General features: G+C 44.3%; 1 protein-coding gene across 3 annotated transcripts in view; it reads left to right on the top strand.

Moving 5' to 3' along the window:
- LOC144594946 (endonuclease V-like) overlaps positions 1-26,947 on the top strand; it is a 79,999-nt gene that overhangs the window by 10,833 nt on the left and 42,219 nt on the right. For all 3 annotated transcript variants that reach the window (XM_078401885.1, XM_078401887.1, XM_078401888.1), the window contains exons 4-7: positions 2,192-2,231; positions 6,401-6,513; positions 18,050-18,118; positions 20,021-20,149. In XM_078401885.1, the coding sequence (XP_078258011.1) occupies positions 2,192-2,231; positions 6,401-6,513; positions 18,050-18,118; positions 20,021-20,149 (351 nt within the window). The remainder of the gene's footprint in view (positions 1-2,191; positions 2,232-6,400; positions 6,514-18,049; positions 18,119-20,020; positions 20,150-26,947) is intronic.

Raw genomic sequence — 26,947 nt, 5'->3', positions numbered from 1 at the left:
TGTATAGTTTCATTTTTAAAATCAACCGGTGCATTTAGTCTACCGCACATAAAGAACTGAGCGCAGACTGGACTTTGAAAATGGTGTCTTGAGTCCTGCATGTGGGCTCGGACAATTTCTGTACACTTTGCAAATCATGGATTGTGCTTAGGCATGGCAATACTCTACTGGACTGTATGTAAGAAAAGAATTAGAAACACAGAAAATAGGTGATGGAGTAGGCCATTTGGCCCTTCGAGCCAGCACCGTCATTCAATATAATCATGGCTGATCATCCAAAATCAATACCCCGTTCCTGCTTTTTCCCCATATCCCTTGATTCCGTTAGCCCTGAGCTAAATCTAACTCTCTCTTGAAAACATCCAGTGAATTGCCCTTTTGCTGTGCTTTTGCACATGTCACAATAAAGAACCAATAAAGAACCATCTGAAGAAGGGTATCGAACCGAAACATCACCAATTCCTTTTCTCCAGAGATGCTGCCTGATCCGCTGAGTTACTCCAGCATTTTGTGTCTATCCGGTGTAAACCAGCGTCCTACACATTAAACATTGATTGAACACTTGAGGAACTGTAAATGATGGTTTATGAAGAAAGATACAAAGTGCTGGAGTAAATTCAGCAGGTCATTTTGAAATTCATTCAGACCTCAAATTGATAGCTATCTTTCTTATGGTTTTAGATCTTGATAATTCACAGGGAACAGAACCAAATTCAGTGCAAGTATATGTTTCATAGATCAATGTGTATCTGACAGGAAACATCTAACCAAATTGGTGTTGATTTTGCTGCTTGCTTTTCTTTGTACACAATTTGGATTTTACATAAAAAATACAAGGAAGTGCAGAGAGACACAAAATGCTGGAGTAACTCAGTGTGTCAGGCGGCATCTCTGGAGAGAAGGAATAGGTGCCGTTTTGGATCGAGACCCTTCATCAGACACCACAGATGCTGGTTAAACCAAAAGGGCACAAAATGCTGCAGTAACTCAGCGGATCAGGCAGCATCTCTGGGGAATGAGGATAGGCGACATTTCGGGTCGGGACCCTTCTTCAGACTGATGGTGTCTTCTCAGAACAGTAACCACAATCACAACCACAATGCATTCCAAAGCATTTAAAAAAAACACATTTTATTAATTTCACTTTGGATGATATATGAATTCCAGAATAACGCTTAATCTTTGGAAATTCATGCAAAACATCAAATTGATATCTATCTTTCTCACAGTCTGTCACCCGTTTCCATTCGTCTTGCATCATCCTTTCAGTGATCAAAATATAGCACATCATTTTATAATTAAAAGTTGAGTTTTGCAAATTTTTAGAATACACTCAAGCTTGCAGATATCAACTCTACCTGCCTACGTTTTTAAAACAATTTAAATTTGTGTATACGATTAGTACTAATTTGCTTTTAATTGGGCAGGGGTGGGAATAGCCATGTAGGATGCATCGTGCTTTAAGCAAAAATAGCAGGAAAAAAAAATTGGATAACATTAATTTAATTGAAGAATTATTGCAACATGATCAGATACAAGAAGAAAGATTTAGTGGCTCAGGAATATCACTTGAACCTGAAACTGGGTTAGTTTCAGTGGAGGTATGTGTCATAATTTACAACAAATATAGATGGTAATGATGTTTACTTTAAGTCTCTCTCTGTGATGTGCAGCTGTTCTTGGTTATTTGATGTAGATATTTTATAATGCTCTTTGAAGTTTTAAGAAATGATTCGTGACCGAGTGTTATTGCTTATTGGCAAGTAAGTCCTGAAGATTGCTGAATCCATTGAAGGGAGCCGCAGTATTAACATGTTCATTTTAATAATATACTAGACCAAGTTGGCCCTAAACCTCTCCTGCATTGGTGCAGCACCCTCCCCTCCCCCACTCCACCTCCCCACTCCCCCCCCCCACTCCTCCCGCATTTGTGATAAAATGCTTTAAAATCCACAGAGTATTGCTAGGGTAGTGATTAAAGAGTGAAATGACTCTGCTTAAAATGACTCCAAAAGGAGATTAGACGTGCAGCGTAAATTCTGGTAAAACTTTCTTGAACTTCAATATAATTGAAGCAAATTTTGTTTCCATATTCCGATTCTACAAGCTTTTTTCTTATGCGTTTTAATAGATACTAATACAATTTTGAGTGCCTTATAAATATATTTATTTAATATTATTAATATTCCAGGTCATTTTTGTTGATGGAAATGGAATGTTGCATCACCGAGGTATTTTAAACTTTTTAGTTATTATTTATTTGTGATTATATTGGACATTAATCCACACAGGCCTTGCCTACAACAGTAGAGAGGTATAACGTAATGAGGGGGGATAGATAGGGTGAATGCACAGAATCTTTCTCCCAGAGTAGGAGGCACAGGTTTGAGTTAAGAGGAGAGAGATCTCGTATGCACTTGAAGGGCAATGATTTCACACATAGGGTTTGGGCATGTGGAACGAGCCCCCAGAGGAAGAAGTGGAGGCAGACACATGGACAATGGATAGATACGAAAGGTTTAGAGGGATAACGTTTTAGAGGCGTGCATGGGTGTTACATTCATGTGCATCTAGAGTATTTGATGCTCTAGATGTTAATTTGAAAAATATAATCTTTTATTTGTACAGCTCACTTAGATGATTTCATCGGACACTGCATGCTGAGATTCAATCAATTTCAACACATTTTTATTCAAAATTATCACAAATTTATTCCAGGATACTGAGGGAAGCGAGGGAGGAGATTGCTGGGCCATTGACAGAGATGACTGATGACGATAGGGCAGTGGATGTTGCCTAGATGGACTTTATTAAAGCCTTTAAACAAGGCCCCCCTGCGGTAGGCTGGTTCAGTAAGAAGGAAGAAAGTGACACAAATTTATCAAAGTGGACACAAAATGCTGGAGTAACTCAGCGGGTCAGGCAGCATCTCTGGAGAAAAGGAACAGGTGACGTTTCGGGTTGAGACCCTTCATCAGACCGAGAGTCAAGAAGGGGGACCCTAGAGATATGGGAAGGTGCACGACGAAGCAGAGCCTGCATCGACGACTCAGAAAAGGTAGAGCCCACAATGGTCCATTGTTGGCTGGGGACGAGGTGATAAAGAAGGAATACAAATGGTGAAATTAGCAAGAGGACTTGGGTGAGGGTGGGACAGCGAGAGAGGGAATGCAAGGGTTACTTGAAGTTAGAGAAATCAATATTCATCTCAGTCAGCTTTATCAAAGTGGAGGTGGGAATATGAAGCTGAACTGGGAAGTGTGGAGAATGTCACAAAATGTTAAAAGAAAAGAACAAGTGTAAAGGTCTCTGTTTAAAAGAAGCGAGGTCTAATGAAAATACATGATCAGAGTAAATTCCCTTTTTAACATTATTACCAAAATTCCAATTGCAAGCGTTTCAAAGCCCCAGTGTCTTGGGAAAAAATGCTGCTTCAGTTAGTGGATCTCCCTCGAACTGATAAAATGCATATTATTTTTAAATGTCATCTTGTTTCCAAGAACAAAGCGATTGTTCTTGGAAACGAAAGCAATGTGCATGGATCGACATCTGATTGAAAAGTCAGAACTCCTCTGTGTTTCCTGTAATGCTGCTATGATTGCAAGTGAAGGCTATCGTGATTCACCCTGCCACTATAGGCAAACACACTGAGGGTAGCACAGTGGCGCAGCTGGCAGAGCTGCTGCCCCACAGCGCCAGAGACCCGGGTTTGATCCTTACCTCGGGTGCTGTCTGTGCGGAGTTTGAACGTTCTCCCCGTGACCGCATGGGTTTCCTCCCACATTCCAAAGACGTGCAAATGTATAGGTTAATTGACCTCTGAAAATTGTCCAGTTTAGTTTATTGTCACGTGTACCGAGGTACAGTGAAAAGCTTTTGTTTCATGCTATCCAGTCAGCAGAAAGACAATACATGATTACAATCGAGCCATTTACAGTGCATAGTTACATGATAAGGGAGTAACGTTTAGTGCAAGGTAAAGCCAGTAAAGTCCGATCAAGGATAGTCCGAGGGTCACCAAAGAGAGGTAGATAGTAGTTTAGCACTGCTCTCTGGTTGTGGTGGGATGATTCAGTTGCCTGATAACAGCTGGGACGAAACTGTCCCTGTCTCCGGTGTGCAGGGAGTGGATGTGAAAGCGGGATAACTAGTGTGAGCAGGTGATCGATGGTCAGTGTGGACACAGTGGGCCGAAGTGCCCGTTTCCATGCTGTATCTCTAAATATAAACTAAACTAAATAGGTTACAATTGGCTGCAGGTGTTCCTCCACTAAAGATTAACTTTCAACCCTTGCTGGGCTGGATTCTGCAGGTGTTTTTTTTCTCTCTGTGCAACTTGCAGTTGCTTCCTAATGGAAGTTATTCAGGAGAGTTATCGGTGGTCGGCGTGGACTCGGTGGGCCAAAGGGCCCGTTTCCATGCTTTATCTCTAAACATAAACTAAACTAAACAGATAAAATGCACAGAAGATCGACACTAAAAGCTGGAGTAACTCAGCGGGACAGGCAGCATCTCTGGAGAGAATGAATGGGTGACGTTTTGGGTCGAGACCCTCCTTCAGACTGAGAGTCACGGAGGGGGAGATACAGAGATAAGGAAGTGTAGGGTATGAGAATGAGACATCAAAGGGGGTGGAGATCATGGAAAATGTAGAATAGATCATTGTTAGCTAGCAGAAGGTAACAACAAAGCAAACAGAGATAAAATGTAATCAGGGACAGTCAGACTGGTTGGAGAACTGGGAAGGGGGAAAGATAAAATGCACCAAATGTCATTTTGTTTCCAAGAACAAAGTGATTGTTCTTGGAAAAGACAAGCAATGTACATGGATTTTCATCTGATTGCAAAAGTCAGAACTCCTCTGTGTTTCCTGTAATGCTGTTTTGATTGCAATTGAAGGCCATAGTGATTCACCCTGTTACTAATGTACATGCAAACACAATAAACACATAAAGACCATTTTACTTTGCCTTTTATTACTGTTACTGAGACAGCAAATGAGCCACCTTAATGTTCTCCTCAAGACTTACAGCGACATGACTTGTTAGTCTGATATATAATTACTTTGGTTAATTTGGAAGCACATTGATAGTATTTTAGTGAGACTGGGAAAACGACAATATGAACTAAATGTTAAAGGAGCTGCAGCTGATGTGTATGTACATAAATCTTTAGTGAGGAGAGTATGTTCAGACGATGGGACCACTTGGGATCTTTGGTTTATATACGGCAAACCCCCACCCTTCCCCCTTCTCCCCCAAGGCACCCCCTCCCCTCTCCTAAACCCTGGCTGACCGTGCACCATTTTCTCCCCTCCCCCTCTACCTGCGTAACTTTCGTAAGCCTCACAAATTGCAAGTTTTCCATCCTCGAGCTTCACAATTCGCAACTCTTTATTTGGGCTCACACCCTGTCTTTTCATCTCTGGCCTTTGCCCAACAATCTGCCCCTCATAACCCCCCTCCCACAACCCTCACCTGTGTTCACCTATTACCGGCTATGCTCTGTCCTGCCCCCCTTCTCTTCCAGCTTTCTTTCTCCCTCCCCCTGCAATCAGTCTGAGTTAGGGTCCCGACCAAAAAGGTCCCCTATCCATGTTCTCAAGAGATGCTGCCTGACCTGCTGAGTTTCAGTTTAGTTCAGAGATACAGCACGGAAACATGCCCACTGAGTGCGCGTCGACCAGCAATCACTACATATTAACACTATCCTATACACACTTGGGACTATTTACAATTTTACCAAGCCAATTAGCCGCCAAACTTGTATGTCTTGAGAGTATGGGAGGAAACTGGTGCACCCGTAGAAAACCCACATGGTCACAGGGAGAACGTACAAACTCCATATGGACAATTTAAGGTGAGGGGGGGGGGGGGGAGATTTAATAGGAACCTGAGATGTAACCTTTTCACACAAAGCTTGGTGGATGTATGGAATGAGCTTCTGGAGTAGGTTGTTGTGGCAGGTATTATTGCGACGTTTAAGAAACATTGAGACAGGACAAGTTTAGAGGGGGATGGGCCAAATGCAAGCAGGTGGGACTAGTGTAGATGGGACATGTAGGCCGGTGTGGGCAAGTTGGGCCAAAAGGGCCCGTTTCCACGCTGTGAGACTCTATGACTCTATAATACCCGTGGTCAGGATCAAACTGGGTCTCGAGCTCTGTAAGGCACCAGCACTACCACTGCGCCACTTAAAAGATATAAAAGATTCAAAGATATACAGTGAAAAATGTGTGCAAAACGGTGGGGATGAGAGAACGTGTACTGAGAGGGACTGGCTGGGACATCTCTCAGTGTTGTATAAATCAGATTAATATTCTGATGCTGTAATCCACAAATAAAAAGGGGGCTATGCAGAATTCAATGTTCATTATTACCTTTGTGTGGTCGGCCAACAGAATTCGGCGTTGCCTGCCACTTGGGTGTCCTGACAGATTTGCCCTGCATTGGGGTGGCCAAGAACCTCCTGCATGTGGACGGGCTGGAAGAAAAGCAGCTGCTGAAAGAAAAGGTAATGGTCCCAACGATCCAATGCACACCTGTGCGCCCGGCATTGAATTATCACACGAATCAACTTGTTACAGTTCTAGCGATAGGCACAAGAAGCTGGAGTAACTCAGCAGGTCAGGCAGCATCTCTGGAGAAAAAGAAAAAGTGGAATAAGTGGCGTCTCGGGTCGGGACCATTTCATGCTTACATAGAAACATAGAAAATAGGTGCAGGAGTAGGCCATTCGGCCCTTCGAGCCTGCACCGCCATTCAATATGATCATGGCTGATCATCCAGCTCAGTAACCTGTACCTGCCTTCTCTCCATACCTCCTGATCCCATTAGCCACAAGGGCCACATCTAACTCCCTCTTAAATATAGCCAATGAACTGGCCTCAACTACCTTCTGTGGCAGAGAATTCCACAGACTCACCACTCTCTGCGTGAAGAAATGTTTTCTCATCTCGGTCCTAAAAGACTTCCCCCTTATCCTTAAGCTGTGACCCCTGGTTCTGGACTTCCCCAACATCGGGAACAATCTTCCCGCATCTAGCCTCTCCAACCCCTTAAGAATTTCATATGTTTCTATAAGATGCTTGCAGGGCCATCGTGAGCTTACCTCTCCTATCCTAATCTTGAGGAAGGGTCCTGACCCGAAACGTCACCCATTCCTTTTCTCCAGAGGTGCTGCCTGACCCGCCGAGCTGCTCCAGCTTTTTCAGTCCATCTTCGGTGTAAACCAGCGTCTGCAGTTCCTTCCTACACACGTTGTCACAGCACTGAACTTGGATATCCTAAGACCATCCATTCAGGAATTTCAATTTGAATTCAATCTGACTCTCACATTTGTTATAGCCCCAGAAGCAGTGCAGAAGCAAGTAGTTTGTTGCAAAGAGTGACAGCGTAGACACCCATAAGGAACAATAAATCCAAATACTGAAGGAAGGATTTTGGCACCAACATTAATAATATAATCATTCTGCAGTTTTTCAGTTTGTTCTGTGAATATAAGAAATGAAGAAATCTTCTAACGTTCTTTACACCGTGCCTGTGGTCTTCAAACTGCAGAAATAAATGTCACGTTTTCTCACACAAGGTTGCGATCAGTCTGTTGCAAGGGCTGGGCACTGTTTCCTTGCTCCTCAATGCTAAACATAATTTGGGTTCCAATTTCTACACTGGCTGTGGCTCAAAATCCATAGCTTCCTGTTTTTCCATCACCAGACTGTAAGTGTGTCATCATTTGGTACCTCATCTTCAAATAGAACCGCAAAATAAATTGGAAACAATGTTTTAAACAGTCCCTATTTGGGTTATCATAAAATTGTAAGTGATAGGAGTTGAATTAGGCCGTTCAGCCCATCTTGTAAACCTCCTCCGGATCATCTCCAGAGCCAGCACATCCTTCCTCAGATATGGTGCCCAAAATTGCTCACAATTTTCCAAATGCGGCCTGACCAGCACCTTATAGAGCCTCAGCATTGCATCCCTGATTTTGTACACAAGCCCTCTCAAAATAAATGCGTTTGCTTTCTTTACTACTGATTCGACTTGCAGATTATCCTTTTGAGAATTCAATTTGGGTTATGAAATGAAACCTTTGAATTCAGCTTCACTGTTATCCAGGTATATTTGGATTTGGAGATACAAAGAACTTTAGGCTTTAGATATACAGCGTGGAGACGGGGAGAACGTACAATCCCCTTTTTCTCCAGAGATGCTACTTGACCCGATGAGTTGCTGCAGCACTTTGTGTCTATCTTCCTTCATCATCGGCTGGCTGTGATAGATGTAATCATAAAACGTGATTGGAGTATGGAAATCAGAGACTGGCATTATGTTCGGCAATAGACAATAGACAATAGACAATAGGTGCAGGAGTAGGTCATTCGGCCCTTCGAGCCAGCACCGCCATTCATTTTGATCATGGCTGATCATTCTCAATCAGTACCCCGTTCCTGCCTTCTCCCCATACCCTCTGACTCCGCTATCCTTAAGAGCTCTATCTACCTCTTTCTTGAATGCATTCAGAGAATTGGCCTCCACTGCCTTCTCAGGCAGAGAATTCCACAGATTCACAACTCTCTGACTGAAAAGGTTTTTCCTCATCTCCGTTCTAAATGGCCTACCCCTTATTCTTAAACTGTGGCCCCTTGTTCTGGACTCCCCCAACATTGGGAACATGTTTCCTGCCTCTTAACGTGTCCAACCCCTTAATAATCTTATATGTTTCGATAACATCCTCTCTCATCCTTCTAAATTCCAGTGTATACAAGCCTAGTCGCTCCAGTCTTTCAACATATGACAGTCCCACCATTCGGCACAGACATTATGGGCTGAAGGGCCTATTCCCCTGCTGTTCGTTTTCTATGTTCTATTGTTTTGGAGGATCCAGGTGTTTATATTAATTTTCCAGAAGGAAATAAAGACCTTGAATAGCTGAGGTAAAGTTAAGTGCATCTCAGTGGATAGGAAAACACATCAGTATAGGGCAAGTACTCAACAATACAGGGGCACAGTGGCGTAGCGGTAGAGTTGTTGCCTTACAGCGCCAGAGTCCTGGGTTCAATCCTGACTATGGGTGCTGTCTGTACAGAGTTTGTACGTTCCTCCTGTGACCATGTGGGTTTTCTCTGGGTGCTCCGGTTTCCTGCGACATTCCAGGTTTGTAGGTTAATTGGCTTCTGTAAATTGTCCCTAGTGTGTAGAATAGAACTAGTGTATGGGGTTGACACGAACTCGGTGGCTTGAAGGGCCTGTTTCCACGCTGTATATCTAAATCAAAGTGAATAGCTTGAACACATCCACTTCTGACTTCTCGGAGGTGAATATGCTATCATTTAGACATGTCTGACGACATATTTGTTTTACCAGTGTGCCAACTGCAACATTTAAAAAACATTGATTAGATTTACCGATTGGGAATAAAAATGCGTTTTCTCCAGAACATATTTCCCATGTTGCATCAAATCACTTCCAGGGACAACCCTGGATAAAACTGCACCAACCAGTGCAGAGAGAAGCATTTATTTAATCAGCAGTAGCATGAACCTGCAGCCAACCTGAATTGCTTTCTTACATGCCAAGTGAAGATTGCAGGGCTTAATTCATCACCCTTTGACAGACAATGTTTTATTTCAGAAAGAGTTATCTATCCATTATTTTAAGGAATGGTACAAATACCACCCACTGTCCACTGACAAATTGTAAGAAAAAAAGCATATGCATAACAACAGACGATAACTAGTCACAGAAATTGGGAGACAAGGGCAGTAAAGCTATTAAAGTTTTAGGACTAAGGACTAGGGCAGCACGGTGGTGTAGCAGTAGAGTTGCTGCCTTACAGCGCCAGAGACCCGGGTTTGATCCTGACTATGGGTGCTGTCTGTACGCAGTTTGTACGTTCTCCCCGTCTCCCTCGTGGGTTTTCTCCAGGATCTCCGGTTTCCTCCCACACTCCAAAGACATACAGGTTTGCAGGTTAATTGGCTTGGTATAATTGTAAATTGTCCCCAGTGTGTTCTTCTCTAATCCTTCACAGATGTATGCATTGAAAAGTATTTCTATAGTATTTCTAAAGTATTTTTAAACAAATGCATGAAATGGACTCTTTCCTCAGCCAAATTTTCCTTATTTTGTTAAAATGTAAACTTCCCAAACGCTCCATCACAACTAATTATTTCTTGTTGTCGAAAGCCGACAGTAAACTAATTTTACTGCAGTTTGGATGCAGCTCCATACTTCTCCCAATGATTGGATTGTATTTGCCACTTGCCAATGAAAGGAATCCCGAATGAAGATTAAAATATTCCAGATAAATCTTCACAAGATCCTATAAAACGAATTGATTTCTCATATATTATTTATAAACATAAAATCTAATCCATTTCTGATTATGGGCGGCACGGTGACGCAGCGGTAGAGTTGCTGCCTTTGAACACCGGAGACCTGACTACGGGCGCTGACTACGGGCGCTGTCTGTACAGAGTTTGTACATTCTCCCCGTGACCTGCGTGGGTTTACGCCGAGATCTTCGGTTTCCTCCCACACTCCAAAGGCGTGCAGGTCTGTAGGTTAATTGGCTTTGGTAAAATTGTAAATCGTCCCTAGTGCCTATAGGATAGTGATAATGTGCAGGGATCGCTGGTCAGCACGGACTCGGTGGGCCAAAGGGTCTGTTTCCGCGCTGTATCTATAAACTAAGCTAAAAAAAATGAACCAATTTCAATTCTACTTATTTCGTTAAGAATTTTTCTGTCCTTTTTCCGACTGAAATTGCACTGCACTGTCATCGTTCATGACAACTCACAACCTGTTGCCAAGATTTGGTGTCTCACTTGAATCAACATATTGTTCAGGCATACGCTTCCAGTGGAATGCTCACGTTACAGCTTTCTTTGGAATATACTGTGTCAACGGTTGTGAGCAAGATCGTTATTTAGTTTACATTTTTGCGTGGATTTTGCAAACTGGGACACAGAGGTAGCATATGGTGCCCAACCATATCGATATTGCACACTTGCTTTGCCTTTGAGTCATAGAAGACACTGCCTCTTCAACACATCTTCTATGCCTACATCGATACGTGGCTGTGCCAATTCCCTGCACCAGCATTCACTCCAAAGTTCATAAGTGAAAGGAGTAGAATTAGGCCATTCGACCGATCAAGTCTATTCCGCCATTCAATCATGGCTGATCTATCTCTCCAACCTAACCCCATTCTCCTGCCTTCTCCCCATAACCCCTGACACCTGTACCAATCAAGAATCTGTCAATCTCCACCTTAAAAATATCCATTGACTTGGCCCCCACAGCTGTCTGTGGCAATGAATTCCACAGATTCACCACCCACTGATTAAAGAAATTCATCATCATCTCCTTCCAAAAAGAATGTCCTTTAATTCTGAGGCTATGGCCTCCAGTCCTGGACGCTCCCACTAGCGGAAACATCCTCTCCACATCACTCTCTCCAGGCCAAAGCTTTCAACATCATGACGTTTCAAATACATGTAGAAGCTTCTTAAACATTGTGAGCATACCTGCCTCCCAGGTATTTATTCACAAAATGCTGGAGTAACTCAGCAGGTCAGGCAGCATCTCAGGAGAGAAGGAATGGGTGACGTTTCGGGTCGAGACCCTTCTTCAGACTGATGTCAGGGGGGCGGGACAAAGGAAGGATATAGGTGGAGACAGGAAGACAGTGGGAGATCTGGGAAGGGGGAGGGGAAGAGAGGGACAGAGGAACTATCTAAAGATGGAGAAGTCAATGTTCATACCACTGGGCTGCAAGCTGCCCAGGCGAAATATGAGGTGCTGTTCCTCCAATTTTCCGGTGGGCCTCACTATGGCACTGGAGGAGGCCCATGACAAAAAGGTCAGACTGGGAGTGGGAGGGGGAGTTGAAGTGCTCAGCCACCGGGAGATCAGGTTGGTTAAGGCGGACTGAGCGAAGGTGTTGAGCGAAACGATCGCCGAGCCTGCGTTTGGTTTCGCCGATGTAAAGAAATTGACATCTAGAGCAGCGGATGCAATAGATGAAGTTGGAGGAGGAGCAGGTGTATTTTCTTACAATACCTGCCTCCCATCTCTTTCCAAGGCAGCACATTCCATGTTTCATCTTCGCTCTGGGTTAAAAAAAGTTTGCCACACCCAAACTGGAGGATCAGCACCTCATATTCCACGGGTAGTTTACCACCCGACGGTACGAACATTGAATTCTCCAACTATAGGTAACCTGGACAAAAACAACCTCCTGCTTCCCACTTCTCCCTCAGATCCCCTCTCCTCTGCCTTCATAAGTTCACAAGTTATACGAGTAGAATTAGGCCATTCGGCCCATCGAGTCCACTCTGCCATTCAATCATGACTGATCTCTGCCTCCTAATCCCATTTTCCTGCCTTTCCCCCACAACCCTTGACACCCGTTCTAATCAAGGGGTCTTCCCCCCCCCCCCCCCACTACCCTGAGCCCTGGCCCACATTGCACCTCTCTCTCTCCTCCCCTCCCCGTCCACTTGCAATCCTGAATAATTCGCACCTCAATTCTCCAGCTTCACAATTCACAACTCTCTAATCCTTTTGTCTCACACCTTGCATGTGTTCAGCTCTGGCCTTTGTCCAACCATCTGCCTATCAATCCCCCTCACCTGTGTTCCTATGATCTGCCACACTTTGGCCTGCAACTCTAAAATGATTTGCAAGTTCAGATTTGGAGCTAAATGAAGAGGCCCCTGAATGGCAACAAGGCATCAAGTAACGATATTAATTCATGTCAGCATTCGAGAGGAAGCCCCACCACAAAATCCTCTAAAAGACATTGATTGTCTACAAGTGCTGCCACAGCTTTGCAGTCAGTCAAAGCTGACAAGATTTTTTTGTTGCATTTGACATTCAGAAAAAAGTTAGAATCACCTGAATATACGTTTAAATAATTCAACATTGCTGCACAAAGAACATGATTGAAAATGTTATTTATTTCACCCTTTCCCTTCTCGGTCACAGTTGTAGAATTAATGGGCCTGCAGACCCTGCACCAGGCTTCACCTGACGGGAGATATGTCAGCGGATCTCCCAAGAGTCCTCCGTTTTACTCCACCACCAGATCCCAGGAGGGATCTAGTGATGGATTGCAGCCAGGGAATTACTGATGGAGCTCGAACTCCAGGGTGGCAGGGTGGCTCAGCAGTAGAGTCGCTGCCTTACAGCGCTTGCAGCGCCGGAGACCCGGGTTCGATCCCGTCTACGGGTGCTGTCTGTACGGAGTTTGTACGTTCTCCCCGTGACCGCATGGATTTTCGCCGAGATCTTTAGTTTCCTCCCACATTCCAAATGCGTACATGTTTGTAGATTAATTGGCTTGGTATAAATATAAATTGTGCCTAGTGTGCGTAAGATAGTGTCAGTGTGCAGGGATCGCTGGTCTGTGCGGACTGGGGGGTGGGGGGGGGGGGGGAAGGGACTGTTTCCACACTGTATCTTTAAACTAACTAAACTAAACCAGGCTTGGGACTACTGCTCAGCAAAGGTACTTGTGGGCAGATGAACAGAATTGAAAGTGTTTCCACTGTATGGAAACAGGCCCTTTGACCCACCGACTCCATGTGGATTGTTAGTTTAGAGATACAGCACGGAAACTGGCCATTCGGCCTACCGAGTCCACACCAACCAACGATCCCCATATACTAACCATATACCATTCCTTCTCTCCTGAGATGCTGCCTGGCCTGCTGAGTTACTCCAGCATTTTGTGAATAAATACCTTCGATTTGTACCAGCATCTGCAGTTATTTTCTTATACTACCCATGTACTAACACTATGCTACACACATTAGGTACAATTCACAATTTTACCAAGTCAATTAGCCAACTACAAACAGTTCAGTTTAGTCTATTGTCATGTGTGCCGAGGTTCAGTGAAAAGCTTTAGGTACGGTGAAAAGCTTTAAAAAAAAACCTGTACGTCTTTAGAGTATGGGAGGAAAACGGAGCTCCCAGAGAAAACCCCATGCAGGTCACGGGGGGAGCGTACAAACTCCGTACAGACAGCACCCGTAGTCAGGATGGAACCCGGGTCTCCGGCGCTGTGAGGCAGCAACTCTACCGCTGCTCCACCGTGCCGGCTCATTCTGTGTAAAATTCAGGCTGTTGAACTTCTAGTTGCTTTTTATCGTTGGTGTGAATCAAAATTACTTCATTTGCTCTGGCTTGTGGGCGGCTTGACTTTTGGAAGACTAGTTATGATTTAGATTGAGTGTATCCGCCTGAATTTATATAGCAATTACAGTGCAGTAGTGGGCCATTTGTTTCAACTAGACTGGCTTTCATCCTTCAAGCCACACTGTCACCTACTTCAAAGTGCGTAGGAGCTTCCCTCGTCCAGGCTTGCGTGCGAGCTGGCGTGTCCCTGGAGAGAGAGCACAGTGTTCACCGAGACCTTGGAGGCCTTCCGTGAACGCAGGTCACCGCGGGGACTCGAGTGCATAGCGGGGATACAGCTGACAATGTTGTCATCTGATGGTGGATCTTTGCAAACTGCACGAACAGCAGTTTTGATCAATGCAGTACTTTGTAAACTGTGAATATGTAATAAAAAGTTTCTCATCAAGGACAGAAAAAGTGCTGAGAAGCTGCCAATAATTTGCTTTGTTTCTTCCCCCCTTACCAATTTTTAATTGTCCCCTTAACCTTCACCGATAACATCCGGTGCGGGTGGCACGGCGGCCCAGCGGTAAAGTTGCTGCCTCCCAGCGCCAGAAAACCGGGTTCGATCCCGACTACGGGTGCTGTCTGTATGGAGTTTGCACATTCTTCCTGTGACCACGTGGGTTTTCTCTGGGTGCTCTGGTTTCCCTCCACATTCCAAGGACGTGCAGGTTTGTAGGTTAATTGGCTTCCGTCAATTGCCCCGAGTGTGTCAGATAGAGCTAGCGTACAGGTGACCATAGGTCGGCGTGGGCTCGGTATACCCAAGGGTTTGTTTCCACCCTGTATCTCCAAGTTAAACTAGGGCATTGAATACCGCACTTGGTACACACTCTCCATCTACAGTATTGGCCATTACTTTACAGAACTCCACGACTGTGGATGGCTCAATTGTGATCATGTATTGTCTTTCCGCTGACTGGTTAGCAAGCAACAATGGGTGGTGGGTGTATGGAACAAGCTGCCAGAGATGGTAGTTGAGGCAGGGACTATTGCAACGTTTAAGAAACAATTAGACAGATACATGGATAGGCCAGGTTTGGAGGGGATATAGGCCAAACGCAGGCTGGTGGGTCGGGTCCAGTGTAGCCGGGACATGTTGGTCAGTGTGGACAAGTTGGGCCGAAGGGCCTGTTTCCACGCTGGAAAGACTATGACTTGATGACTCTAAAAGCTTTTCACTGTACCTCGGTGCACGTGACAATAAATTAAACTCAAACTCAACTCATCCCTTTGAATAATTGATTATTTCATTCTCTGTCAAATATTCCAGATTTTTTTTCCTGCCCGTAGATGTTAAATGGCCTATCGTTACCTTGGTTAGTTATTTTTACGCAGGGTTATTCCACGAGGTTCTTGGGAGGAGAACAACTTGTGCATTGTACTTTAACCACAGTTTCTGTAAACTTGTGCTGTCAGGATCTTTCTGAATAAAGTAACCAGATCTCGGGATGAGTAAGTGAGTGGTAATGATAGATAGAGCTGAGTGTACCTTTCCTGCATGCAATACATTCAGCCGGATAACAGAAGATAAATGTAAATGCAAAGGAAAAAGTACACTTGTTCTCAGTGACCAGGTTTTACAGAGTACCTGTCAGTTCACATTCTCAAGCCAGTGTGAAATAAGACCTTATATTTATTTCCTATGTTTTGTTCAATAATGAGTTTCTCTACAAGCCCTTTGGCAGGATTGTTTAATTTACTCTTTATTGATGAGTAGCAATATCACCGAGCTGTTGATTACAAATCATGTATGTCCATAAATTTACTGGTGTTCTTTAGTAAAATCTTACTTCAGCACTGGCCCGCTCAATAAGAGAAACGGGAGGAAAAATAGGTTACAGTAAAAAGCATTGGAAAAAAAACTCAGCTTGTCATCTTAATATGCATACGTATAAATCAACTGCATAAAGCCATTTTTGTTAGGATGATCGTCCTTTCCAAACCAATTCCAAAGAAAAAATAGAGTGGAAAATAGCCAAGGCAAAGAGTAGTCATAGAGTTTTGCAGCACAGCAATAGATCCTTCAGCCCAACTTATCCTTGCCGACCAAGGTGCCTCATATAAGCTAGTCCCATTTGCCTGTGTTTGGCCCACGTCCCTCGAAACTTTCCTATCCATGTACCTGTCCAAGTGTCTTTTAAATACTGTTATGGGACCTGCTTCACCTATCTCTTTGGGCAGCTCGTTTCATATAATCACCACCTTCTGAGTGAAGAAGTTGCCCCTCAGGTTCTGATTAAACCTTACCCCTCTCACATTAAGCAATGTCCTCTGGTTCTTGATTCCCCCTACCCTACACACAATAGGCTCTTGTGCATTCTCTTTATCTATTCCCCTCAGGATTTTAGTCACCTCTGTAAGATCAGTCTTTAGGGTCTTGCACTCCAAGGAATAAAGCCTGCCCATTCACTCCCTGTAGATCAGGCCCTCATGTTCTGGCAACATCATCATAAATCTTCCCTGCACTCTTTCCAACTTAATGATCCAGCATGCATCCTGTAGCACGGTGACCATAACTGAACACGTACTCCAAATGTGGCCTCACCACCATTTTGTACAATTGCAACATAACGTCTCAATGTCCACAGTGTAACTCAGTGGATCAGGTAGCATCTCTGGAGAACATGCATAGGTAACGTATTGGGTCGGGACCCTTCTTCACACCAATGATTGCTTTCTTCCCTCTTATTCATTTTGCCATTCCATGTTTGAAGAGCTATCGGGAACTAACCTCTCCTATCCTATCCGCAAGACTACGACTTATTAGTTTTAGTTTTTAGTTTTGGAGATACTGCATGGAAACAGGCCCTTTGGCCCAGTGATCCCCGTACACTACTTCTATCCAGCAACCTAGGAACAATTTAGACAAGCCAATTAACCTACAAGCCTTCATGTCTTTGGAATGTGGGAGGAAATCAGATCTCCAAGAGAAATCCCGCACGGTCACAATAGATAATAGACAATAGACAATAGGTGCAGGAGTAGGCCATTCGGCCCTTTGAGCCAGCACCGCCATTCAATGTGATCATGGCTGATCATTCTCAATCAGTACCCCGTTCCTGCCTTCTCCCCATACCTCCTGACTCCGCTATCCTTAAGAGCTCTATCTAGCTTTCTCTTGAATGCATTCAGAGAATTGGCCTCCACTGCCTTCTGAGGCAGAGAATTCCACAGATTCACAACTCTCTGACTGAAAACGTTTTTCCTCATCTCCGTTCTAAATGGCCTACCCATTATTCTTACACTGTGGACCCTTGTTCTGGACTCCCCCAACATTGGAACATGTTTCCTGGCTCTAACGTGTCCAACCCCTTAATAATCTTATACGTTTCGATAAGATCCCCTCTCATCCTTCTAAATTCCAGTGTATACAAGCCTAGTCGCTCCAGTCTTTCAACATATGGCAGTCCCGCCATTCCGGGAATTAACCTAGTAAACCTACGCTGCACGCCCTCAATAGCAAGAAGAGAACGTACAAAGTCCGTACAGACAGCACCCATAGTCAGGATCGAACCCGGGTCTCTGACGCTGTGAGGCAACAACGCCACCGTGCCGCGCTATTATTTTCTGTGTTTTAAAGCCCGTGCGTTTTCTCTATAATCTGACACGTTCTAGGAAATGAAGCGATGGTATTTGTGGAGCGAAAAATTAATTAAGTTGGCTTTTGCAGCAGTAATTCTTTAATAATTTCTTCGTTTCAGACAAAGGGAAGATAAATTGAGGCTCTCCTGAATTCATCACAAGTAGTGTTAGTCTTACGAGAAGATAAATTGTTATTTCTTAAATCGGGGAGCAACATACTGTAATTACGTAATAGATATTGCTTCATGAAAACTCTTGCATTTATTTTGTAGATCAAAGACCTTCATGAAAGAGGAAATGCTTTTGCATTAACTGGAACCTCCGGGAAGGTTTTGGGCATGGTAGGTCTACTGTATGTTCGTACAATATACAATGTGGTGCAAATGGTTTTAATAATTTATTTTATGAGCGTAATTAGACTGGCATAAAACAGTATAAATGTGACTCTTTGGACAATGTTGTTTTAGAAATTATTGCAGACTTCTAAGAAACTCAGTGATCATTTTTATTATGTCTCAGGGTATGGGTTTTGATTTCTTGTGACTAGGAAGATTTATTTAGAGAAGAAAGAATAGCTTTCGGCTAAGTGCTGCAGCTTATCCGGCACGGTGGCGCAGCGGTAGAGTTGCTGCCTTTAAGCGCTTGCAGCGCCAGAGAGCCGGGTTCAATCCCGATTATGGGTGCTGTCTGTACGGAGTTTGTACATTCTCCCCGTGATCGCGTAAGTTTTCTCCGAGATCTTCGCTTTCACGTACAGGATTGTAGGATTAATTGACTTTGTACAAGTCTAAATTGTCCCTGGTGTGTGAAGGGCAGTGTTAATGTGCGGGGATCGCTGGTCGGTGCGGACTCAGTGGCCCGAAGGGACAGTTGTATCTCTAAACTAAATAGCTGAACACTCTCAATTCAACAAGTAACTAAATGACAAAGAAAGACACAAAATGCTGGAGTAACTCAGCGGGACAGGCTGCATCTCGGGAGAGAAGGAACGGGTAACGTTTTGGTTCGAGACCCTTCTTCAGACTCTCGACCCGAAACGTCACCCATTCCTTCTCTCCAGAGATGCTGCCCGTCCCGCTGAGTCACAACAACATTTTATGTCCATCTTAGTTGTAAACCAGCATCTGCAGTTCCTTCCTACACAAACTAAATGACAAATATATATTATAACACCAACCTTACCTCAAAAGCGTTTCACTTCTTGGCTGCAAAGCACACTGGGATGTCCCGACGTTATAAAAACTGTGACATAAATGGTAGAATGTAGCGACTAGGAACTCGCGTTTGGTTCTTTTGGTGTGGCTTCTACATTGAATTGTACTGACCTGCATTTAAACAGTCCTTGAGTGCAGTGGTATACTGCACTGGTAACCTATGAGGCAGGTCTAATGAGAACCACGGAACAGATGTTAAGTAAGAATGTATTTGTGATTAATGCTGAGATTTTTTTTTCAAGAGGAGAAACCAAGGTACGCATTCTACAGAATGTAGAACCAAAGAACTGCAGATGCCGGTATATGCCAAAGTGCTGGAGTCAATCAATGGGTCAAGGCTGCATCTCTGGAGAAAAAGGATGGGTGGCATTTCGCGTCAGGATCCCTCTTGAGACTCAACAACTTCTCCTTCGACTGAGACTGAAGAAGAGCCCCGACCCGAAACACCACCCATCCTTTTCCTCCAGAGATGCTGCCTGACCCGCTGAGTTATTTTTTGTATGCATTTTACACATTTGCGAGCAAATAATTAGTTATACAAAATATATGAGTTGGACACTCCAATGTTCCAACTCCAAATCCCCTGACTCTCAGTCTGAAGAAGGGTCTCAACCCAAAACGTCGCCCATTCCATCTCTCCAGAGATGCTGCCTGACCCACTGAGTTACTCCAGCATTTTACATAGAAAATAGGTACAGGAGGAGGCCATTTGGCCCTTCGAGCCAGCACCACCATTCATTGTGATCATGGCTGATCATCCACAATCAGTAACCTGTGCCTGCCTTCTCCCCATATCCCTTGATTCCACTAGCCCCGAGAGTATCTAACTCTTTTTAAATTCATCCAGCGATTTGGCCTCCACTGCCTTCTGTGGCAGAGAATTCCACAAATTCACAACTCTCTGGGTGAAAAAGTTTCTTCTCTGTGTCTATCTTCGGTATAAACCAGCATCTGCAGTTCCTTCCTACTCCAGCGTTTAATTCAGGTAATGAGTTTGCCCTAACATGCATGTCTTTATTTACATGACAGGCTCTTAAAAGCAGTGAGAAAAGCACTAAACCAATTTACGTGTCCGTGGGCCACAGGATTAGTCTGGACACTGCCACGCGCCTGAGCCATTCCTGCTGTAAATACAGAGTACCGGAGCCGATTAGACAGGTAAATGCCAATACTTGGTTTGCTCCATCAAGCAGTAATGCAGTGATTGCAAAGAAAAATATATGTCCCAACATTCCCTACCACGCACCTTGTGACCACAATGGATGCTATTTGTTCCACAGTGGCATCTCAGTGGATATATTTAAGGCAAAGATAGATAGATTCTGGATTAGTACAGGTGTCAGAGGTTATGGGGAGAAGGCAGGAGAATGGGGTTTGGAGGGAGAGATAGATCAGCCATGATTGAATGGCGGAGTAGACTTGATGGGCCAAATGGCCTAATTCTACTCCTATCACTTATGACCTTGTGTTCGTGTTTGTGGGATTTGTGTCGTGGATGTAGGCGTTAGAGTGCACTCTGTTAAAGCTCCCCAGATATTTGCAGATAGTGACGGCATTCAGCATGCAGAGCTGGGCTGAGGCTGGACCTATTGCTTCAGAGCATCCTTACTCTAGCCAACACCCTCTCTTAAACACACGCCGCTGAATCAGGGCATCATTTAGCTTAGTTTAGAGATACAGCGCGGAAACAGTCCCTTTGGCACACCAAATCCGTGCCGACCAGTGATCCCCACACACTAACACTATCCTACACACACTAGGGACAATTTTACATTTATACCAAACCAATTTAACCTACAAACCTGCACGTCTTTGGAGTGTGGGAGGAAACCGAAGATCTCGGAGAAAACCCACTCCAGTCACGGGGAAGAACGTACAAACTCCATACAGACTGCACCCGTAGTCGGCATTGAACCCGGTTCTCAGGCCCTGTAAAGCAGGAGCTCTACCGCTATGCCACCATGCCACTGTTTTAAAGGGTTATCAGCTACTATCAGGTTACTTGCTGATAGATTTCTCTTGGCTGTTGCTTTAACTATATTCATGCATAGTGTCTACTAGACTTTTTAAATTTTACAACAGTCTGTGAGGAGTAACAGGGTAAGTTGCTAAAAGTGGGAGGAAGGGACGAAGGTCTCTCAATTAAAGGTCCACACCCATGAACATTAGTGTGAAAATTGGAGGAAACAGGCCCTTTGGCCCACCGAGTCCGCGCCGACCAGCGATCCTCGCACACTAACGCTATCCTACACGCACTAGCGACAATTTTACATTTATACCAAGCTAATTAACCTACAAAACCGCACATCTTTGGAATGTGGGACGAAACCGGAGCACCCTGAAGAAACCCACGCGGTCACAGGGAGAACGAGCAAACGGCACACAGACAGCACCCGAGGTCAGCATTGAGCCCAGCTATCTGGTGCTGCAAGGCAGGGGTCCCTCAAATCCACTGCCAGGTAATTTACCAAACGTCTACAACCTCTCTCATGCTGATGTCCCCAGCATTGAGGCTCAAGTCTTTCGTATCTGTGGCCTCTTGGTTTCTCAAAGCACTGCCCGTACATGGGCGGCACAGTGGCGCAGCAGGTAGAGCTGCTGCCTCGTAGCACCAGAGGCCGCGGGTTCAATCCTGACCTCGTGTTGTGTGAAGTTTGCACGTTCTCCCCGTGACCGTGAGCTTTTCCACAGGGTGCTCCCTCATCCCACAAACATGCGGGTTTGTAGGTTAATTGGCCTCTGTAAATTGTAAAATAGGGAGTGGATGGGAGAGTGGGATAACATAGAATTAGTGTGAACGGGTGATTTATGATTGGCGTGGACTCGGTGGGTCGAAAGGCCTGTTTCCATGCTGTATCTTTTAATCAATCAACCAAGTGATGTGTTGTTGCCTTTAGACCGGCTTTAAGTAGGGCAAGCTAGTCACAGCATTAGCACAGTATTAGACCCCCTCCTAATGGATCCAGCATCTGAACAGCATGATTAGCACTGGTTACACGAGGAAATTGTATTTATTAGCAGGCAACACAAAATTAGCATGCAGCCCACATCACCTGCAATTGGGAGCGTTAAGATTCCAAAATTAGGAATTCAATATATGGATCGAAATTTTCTTTCCGGCACAAATTTATAACGCTGAAGAATTCAGTCATGTTGCCTTGAAATTTTGCCATGGTATATTGCAATAGAACAGCTAAAATGCACATATTTTAAATTCCAAGCTCCATCATTTTATGAATGAATGAATAAATGAATGTTTATTGGCCTATTGAATAGGTTATCAGGTACATTAACCTATTTAGTTTAAAATAACTAATATCTCCACTGTGAAGAATTAATTCCAAAAGCAAACATTAAAGGCATAGGCGGTATGATGGCGCAGCTGATAGAGCTGCTGCCTCACAGCTCCGCAGATCCGGGTTCGATCCTCACCTCGGGTGCTGTCTGAGTGGAGTTTGCACGTTCTCCCTGTGACTGCGTGGGTTTTTTCCGGGTGCTCCTGTTTCCTCCCACATCCCAAAGACGTGCAGGTTTGTTGGTTAATTGTCCATCTGTAAAAAATGTCACTGGTGTGTAGGGAGTGAATGAGAAAGTGGGATAACATAGAAGTAGTGTGAGTGGGAGATCAATGGTCAACGTGGACTCGGTGGGCCAAAGGTTCCTGTGTCTATGGTGTATCTCGGGGAAAAAACTGATACATTAGAATGTCTTTGGCCACTTAAGGATCTATGCGTTTGATAGAGTTTAAAAAAAATTGAGTTATTGTATTCAGTATCTCCCAGGTTCAGAAATTCTTCCTTCAGGCTAAGCATCTGTAACTGTGGGACACACTTCCATCTATTTAATTTGTACATAACATCTTCCCGTGCAAGGGCAATAATACTGTGCGATATAAAATGAATGTAAATGCACTGGCAAACAAACGGAAACTATGATTGAAAAACACATGCAATTTTCTTAGAGAAAATATCGAGGAATGAACTATAGTCAGTAATTCCCTTCCAAGATTCAGAAAATGGTTTGAATTACCTTGTGCTTTTCTCATTTTACTTGCATAAAGCTGAATCTCATTACAGCACGGAATTTTCCAACTCTTAGTCTTGAGATTAAGTCATATGTCAAAGCTTGCTTTAAAATTCACCTAACACGAGTAATGTTTTTGTGCCTTCAAATTGTTAGTTTAGTTTAGTTGAGAGATACAGCACGGAAACAGGCCAATCAGCAATTCCATTTTCACTGACACTATCCTACAAACACTAGGGACAATTTACATTTTTACTGAAGCCAATTAGCCTACAAACCTGTGCGTCTTTGGAGTGTGGGAGGAAACCAGAGCACCCGAAGGAAACCCACTCAGGTCTCGGGGAGAACGTACAAACTCCATACAGATAGCACCCGTGTCAGGATCGAACCCGGGTCTCTGGCGCTGTGAGGCAGCAACTCTACCACTACGCTACCGTGCCACCTATGTTTGAACAATAAGTGAGTCAATGGATATGAGGAGAGAGGGGGGGGGGAATTTGTAATTAGGACTGTATAGAGGTGTATAAGATCATGAGAGGAATAGAATGCACAGGGTCTTTTACCCAGAGTAGGGAAATCAAGAACCAGAGGACATAGTTTAGTTTAGGTTAGTTTACTTTAGAGATACAGTGCAGAAACAGGCCCTTCGACCCACCGAGTCCACGCCAACCAACAATCACCTCGTACACCAGTTCCATCGTACACTCTAGGGACAATTTACCTTCAAACCTGCATGTCTTTGGAATATGGAAGGAAACCGGAGTACCCAGAGAAATCCCACGTGGTCACAGGGAGAATGCACAAACCCTGTGCAGACAGCACCCGTGGTCAGGATCAAACCCGTGTCTCTGGCTCTGTAAGGCAGCAACTTTACCGCTGCGCCACGATGCTGGGTTGCTTGGCTCTAATATATTTCCTTTGTGTTTCTTTTGCAACGGTGGATGCTCTGGGCTGGTCTGAAAGCAAAACCTGTTTTCCATGTAAATTTAGCAGCTGCCATTGCATAATAATCTTTGTTTTTTGAGCTAAACGGACAATCTGTTTCCATCGGCAATGGTGAGAATCATTAAGCTACAGCTTGGAGTCCCTTTGTGCGCTGATATTTGGTAATTGAGTAATAAATTATCATTGGACAACCTGCCGCTGCTTTCATTTAATCATTTCTTGTTTCCTCGGAGTTTGCTTTCTGGAATACACGGAGGGAAACAAATAAGCGATGGGAAGTAGTGTGAAACATGGTAGGCCCCTGAAATGTTAGAACCATGTTTATTGTAGTCCTTATCAATAGATATTTCTGAGTATGAACCAGCTCCATCGTACAGCAGTGCAGTTACAGCGGTAGATTTGCTGCCTTCCAGCAATAGAGCTGCGGGTTCGATCCTGACTACAGGCGCTATCAGTACGGAGTTTGTAGGTTCTCCCCGTGACTGCGTGGGTTTTCTCTGGGTGCTCTGGTTTCCTCCCACACTCCAAAGACGTGCGGGGTGTAGGTTAACTGGCTTCTGTAGTACCATTAAAAGTACCATTAGCAAATTTGCAGATGATACAAACATGGTGGTAGTGTGAACTGTGAGGAAGATGCTATGAGGTTGAAGGGTGACTTGGACAGGTTGTGTGAGTGGGCGGATGCATGGCAGATGCAGTTTAATGTGAACAAGTGTGAGGTTATCCACTTTGGTGGTAAGAATAGGAAGGCAGAGTATTATCTGAATGGTGTCAATTAGGAAGAGGGGATGTTCAACGAGATCTGGGTGTCCTAGTGCATCAGTCACTGAAAGGAAGCATGCAGGTACAGCAGGCAGTGAAGAAAGCCAATGGAATGTTGGCCTTCATAACAAGAGGAGTTGAGTATAGGAGCAAAGAGGTCCTTCTGCAGTTGTACCGGGCCCTAGTGAGACCGCACCTGGAGTACTGTGTGGAGTTTTGGTCTCCAAATTTGAGGAAGGATATTCTTGCTATTGAGGGCGTGCAGCGTGGGTTTACTAGGTTAATTCCTGGAATGGCGGGACTGTCGTATGTTGAAAGACTGGAGCAATTAGGCTTGTATACACTGGAATTTAGACGGATGAGGGGGGATCTTATTGAAACATATAAGATTATTAAGGGGTTGGACACGTTAGAGGCAGGAAACATGTTCCCAATGTTGGGGGAGTCCAGAACAAGGGGCCACAGTTTAAGAATAAGGGGTAGGCCATTTAGAACTGAGATGAGGAAAAACTTTTTCAGTCAGAGAGTTGTGAATCTGTGGAATTCTCTGCCTCAGAAGGCATGGAGGCCAATTCTCTGAATGCATTCAAGAGAGAGCTAGATAGAGCTCTTAAGGATAGCGGAGTCAGGGGGTATGGGGAGAAGGCAGGAATGGGGTACTGATTGAGAATGATCAGCCATGATCACATTGAATGGTGGTGCTGGCTCGAAGGGCTGAAGGGCTGAATGGCCTCCTCCTGCACCTATTGTCTATTGTAAGTTGCAAATTGTGTAAGATAGTGCTAGTGTACTGGGTGATCGCTGGTCGGTGTGGACTCGGTGGGCCAAAAGGCCTGTTTCCACACTGTATCTCTAAAGTCTAAAGTACATTCAGCGTGAACTGCACATGAACAAATACAAGAGTAATTTAGGAAAATACACCTAAATTATAGTTTATTTATTGTACAGTTATTTGTAATAATTGTACAGTTGCACGGAGAAACTTTTTTTAATGAGTCGTAAATAAAATATTAAGTGCAGAAAACATCAGATTTTTAAAAAATGAACTAGAGTGAGCGTCTCGGTGATATTACTTACTAAATGTTTCCCAACGTAAAATGTACATCCATTTGAGACAAAATGTAAGAGTCTTACCCCACAGATGATGGTGTTTGAGATGGAACCTGACATCAGAAGTGGAGGAGTTGCTATTTAAATGCCACAGGGGCATTAAAGTGGAGTAGAAACTAATAGACCCTCTCGACCCGAAACGTCACCCATTCCTTCTTTTTTGTTAGTTTTTTAGAGATACAGCGTGGAAACAGGCCCTTCGGCCCACCGGGTCCGCGCCGACCAGCGATCCCCACATATTAACACTATCGTACACACACTAGGGACGATTTTTTACATTTACCCAGCCAATTAACCTACATACCTGTACGTCTTTGGAGTGTGGGAGGAAACTGAAGATCTCGGAGAAAACCCACACAGGTCACAGGGAGAACGTACAAACTCTGTACAGACAGCACCCGTAGTCGGGATTGAACCCGGGTCTCCGGCGCTGCATTCGCTGTGAGGCAGCAACTCTACCGCTGTACCATCTCCAAAGATGCTGCCTGTCCCGCTGAGTTACTCCAGCTTTTTGTGTCTACCTTCGCTTTCAACCAGCATCTGCATTTCTTTCCTACTCAGACAGCACATTATGCTCGGTTGTGAAATTTTAAATGGCAACACACCCTCCCAAGCTCAGTCCAATTTAAAATTCAAACAACCAACTGTGTAGATATCAAGGAAGAAGATTTAAAATCAGCAGGAGTCATGAAAGAACATTGTCATTTAATTACGAGAGCACTGGAGTGGGGAACAGGTTACAGTCAGCTGCTGTTCCCTTTCTCCGCTAAAGGTTACATTTCAACCCTCGCTGTGCTGGATTCTGCAGGCGGTTTTTTTCTCTGTGCGTCTTGCAGTTCCTTCATAATGGATATTATGCTGAAGTGTGATAGATGGTCGGCATGGACTCAGTGGGCCGAAGGGCCTGTTTCCAGGCTGTATCTTTCAAACTGAAGGCGTATGCGCATGGGGATGGAGCAATAGAGTATTCCTCAGACAAAGCAGGATGTGGAGGGAGGGGAATATGAGATCTGTGGGCCACTAGCCCTGGCAATAGACAATAAACAATAGACAATAGGTGCAGGAGGAGGCCATTCGGCCCTTCGAGCCAGCACCGCCATTCAATGTGATCATGGC

Source organism: Rhinoraja longicauda, chromosome 6, assembly GCF_053455715.1.
Source record: "Rhinoraja longicauda isolate Sanriku21f chromosome 6, sRhiLon1.1, whole genome shotgun sequence".
NCBI classification, from domain to species: Eukaryota; Metazoa; Chordata; class Chondrichthyes; order Rajiformes; family Arhynchobatidae; genus Rhinoraja; species Rhinoraja longicauda.
Note: the sequence above shows the minus strand (reverse complement) of the source record. Positions and strands in the feature narration are given on the sequence as shown.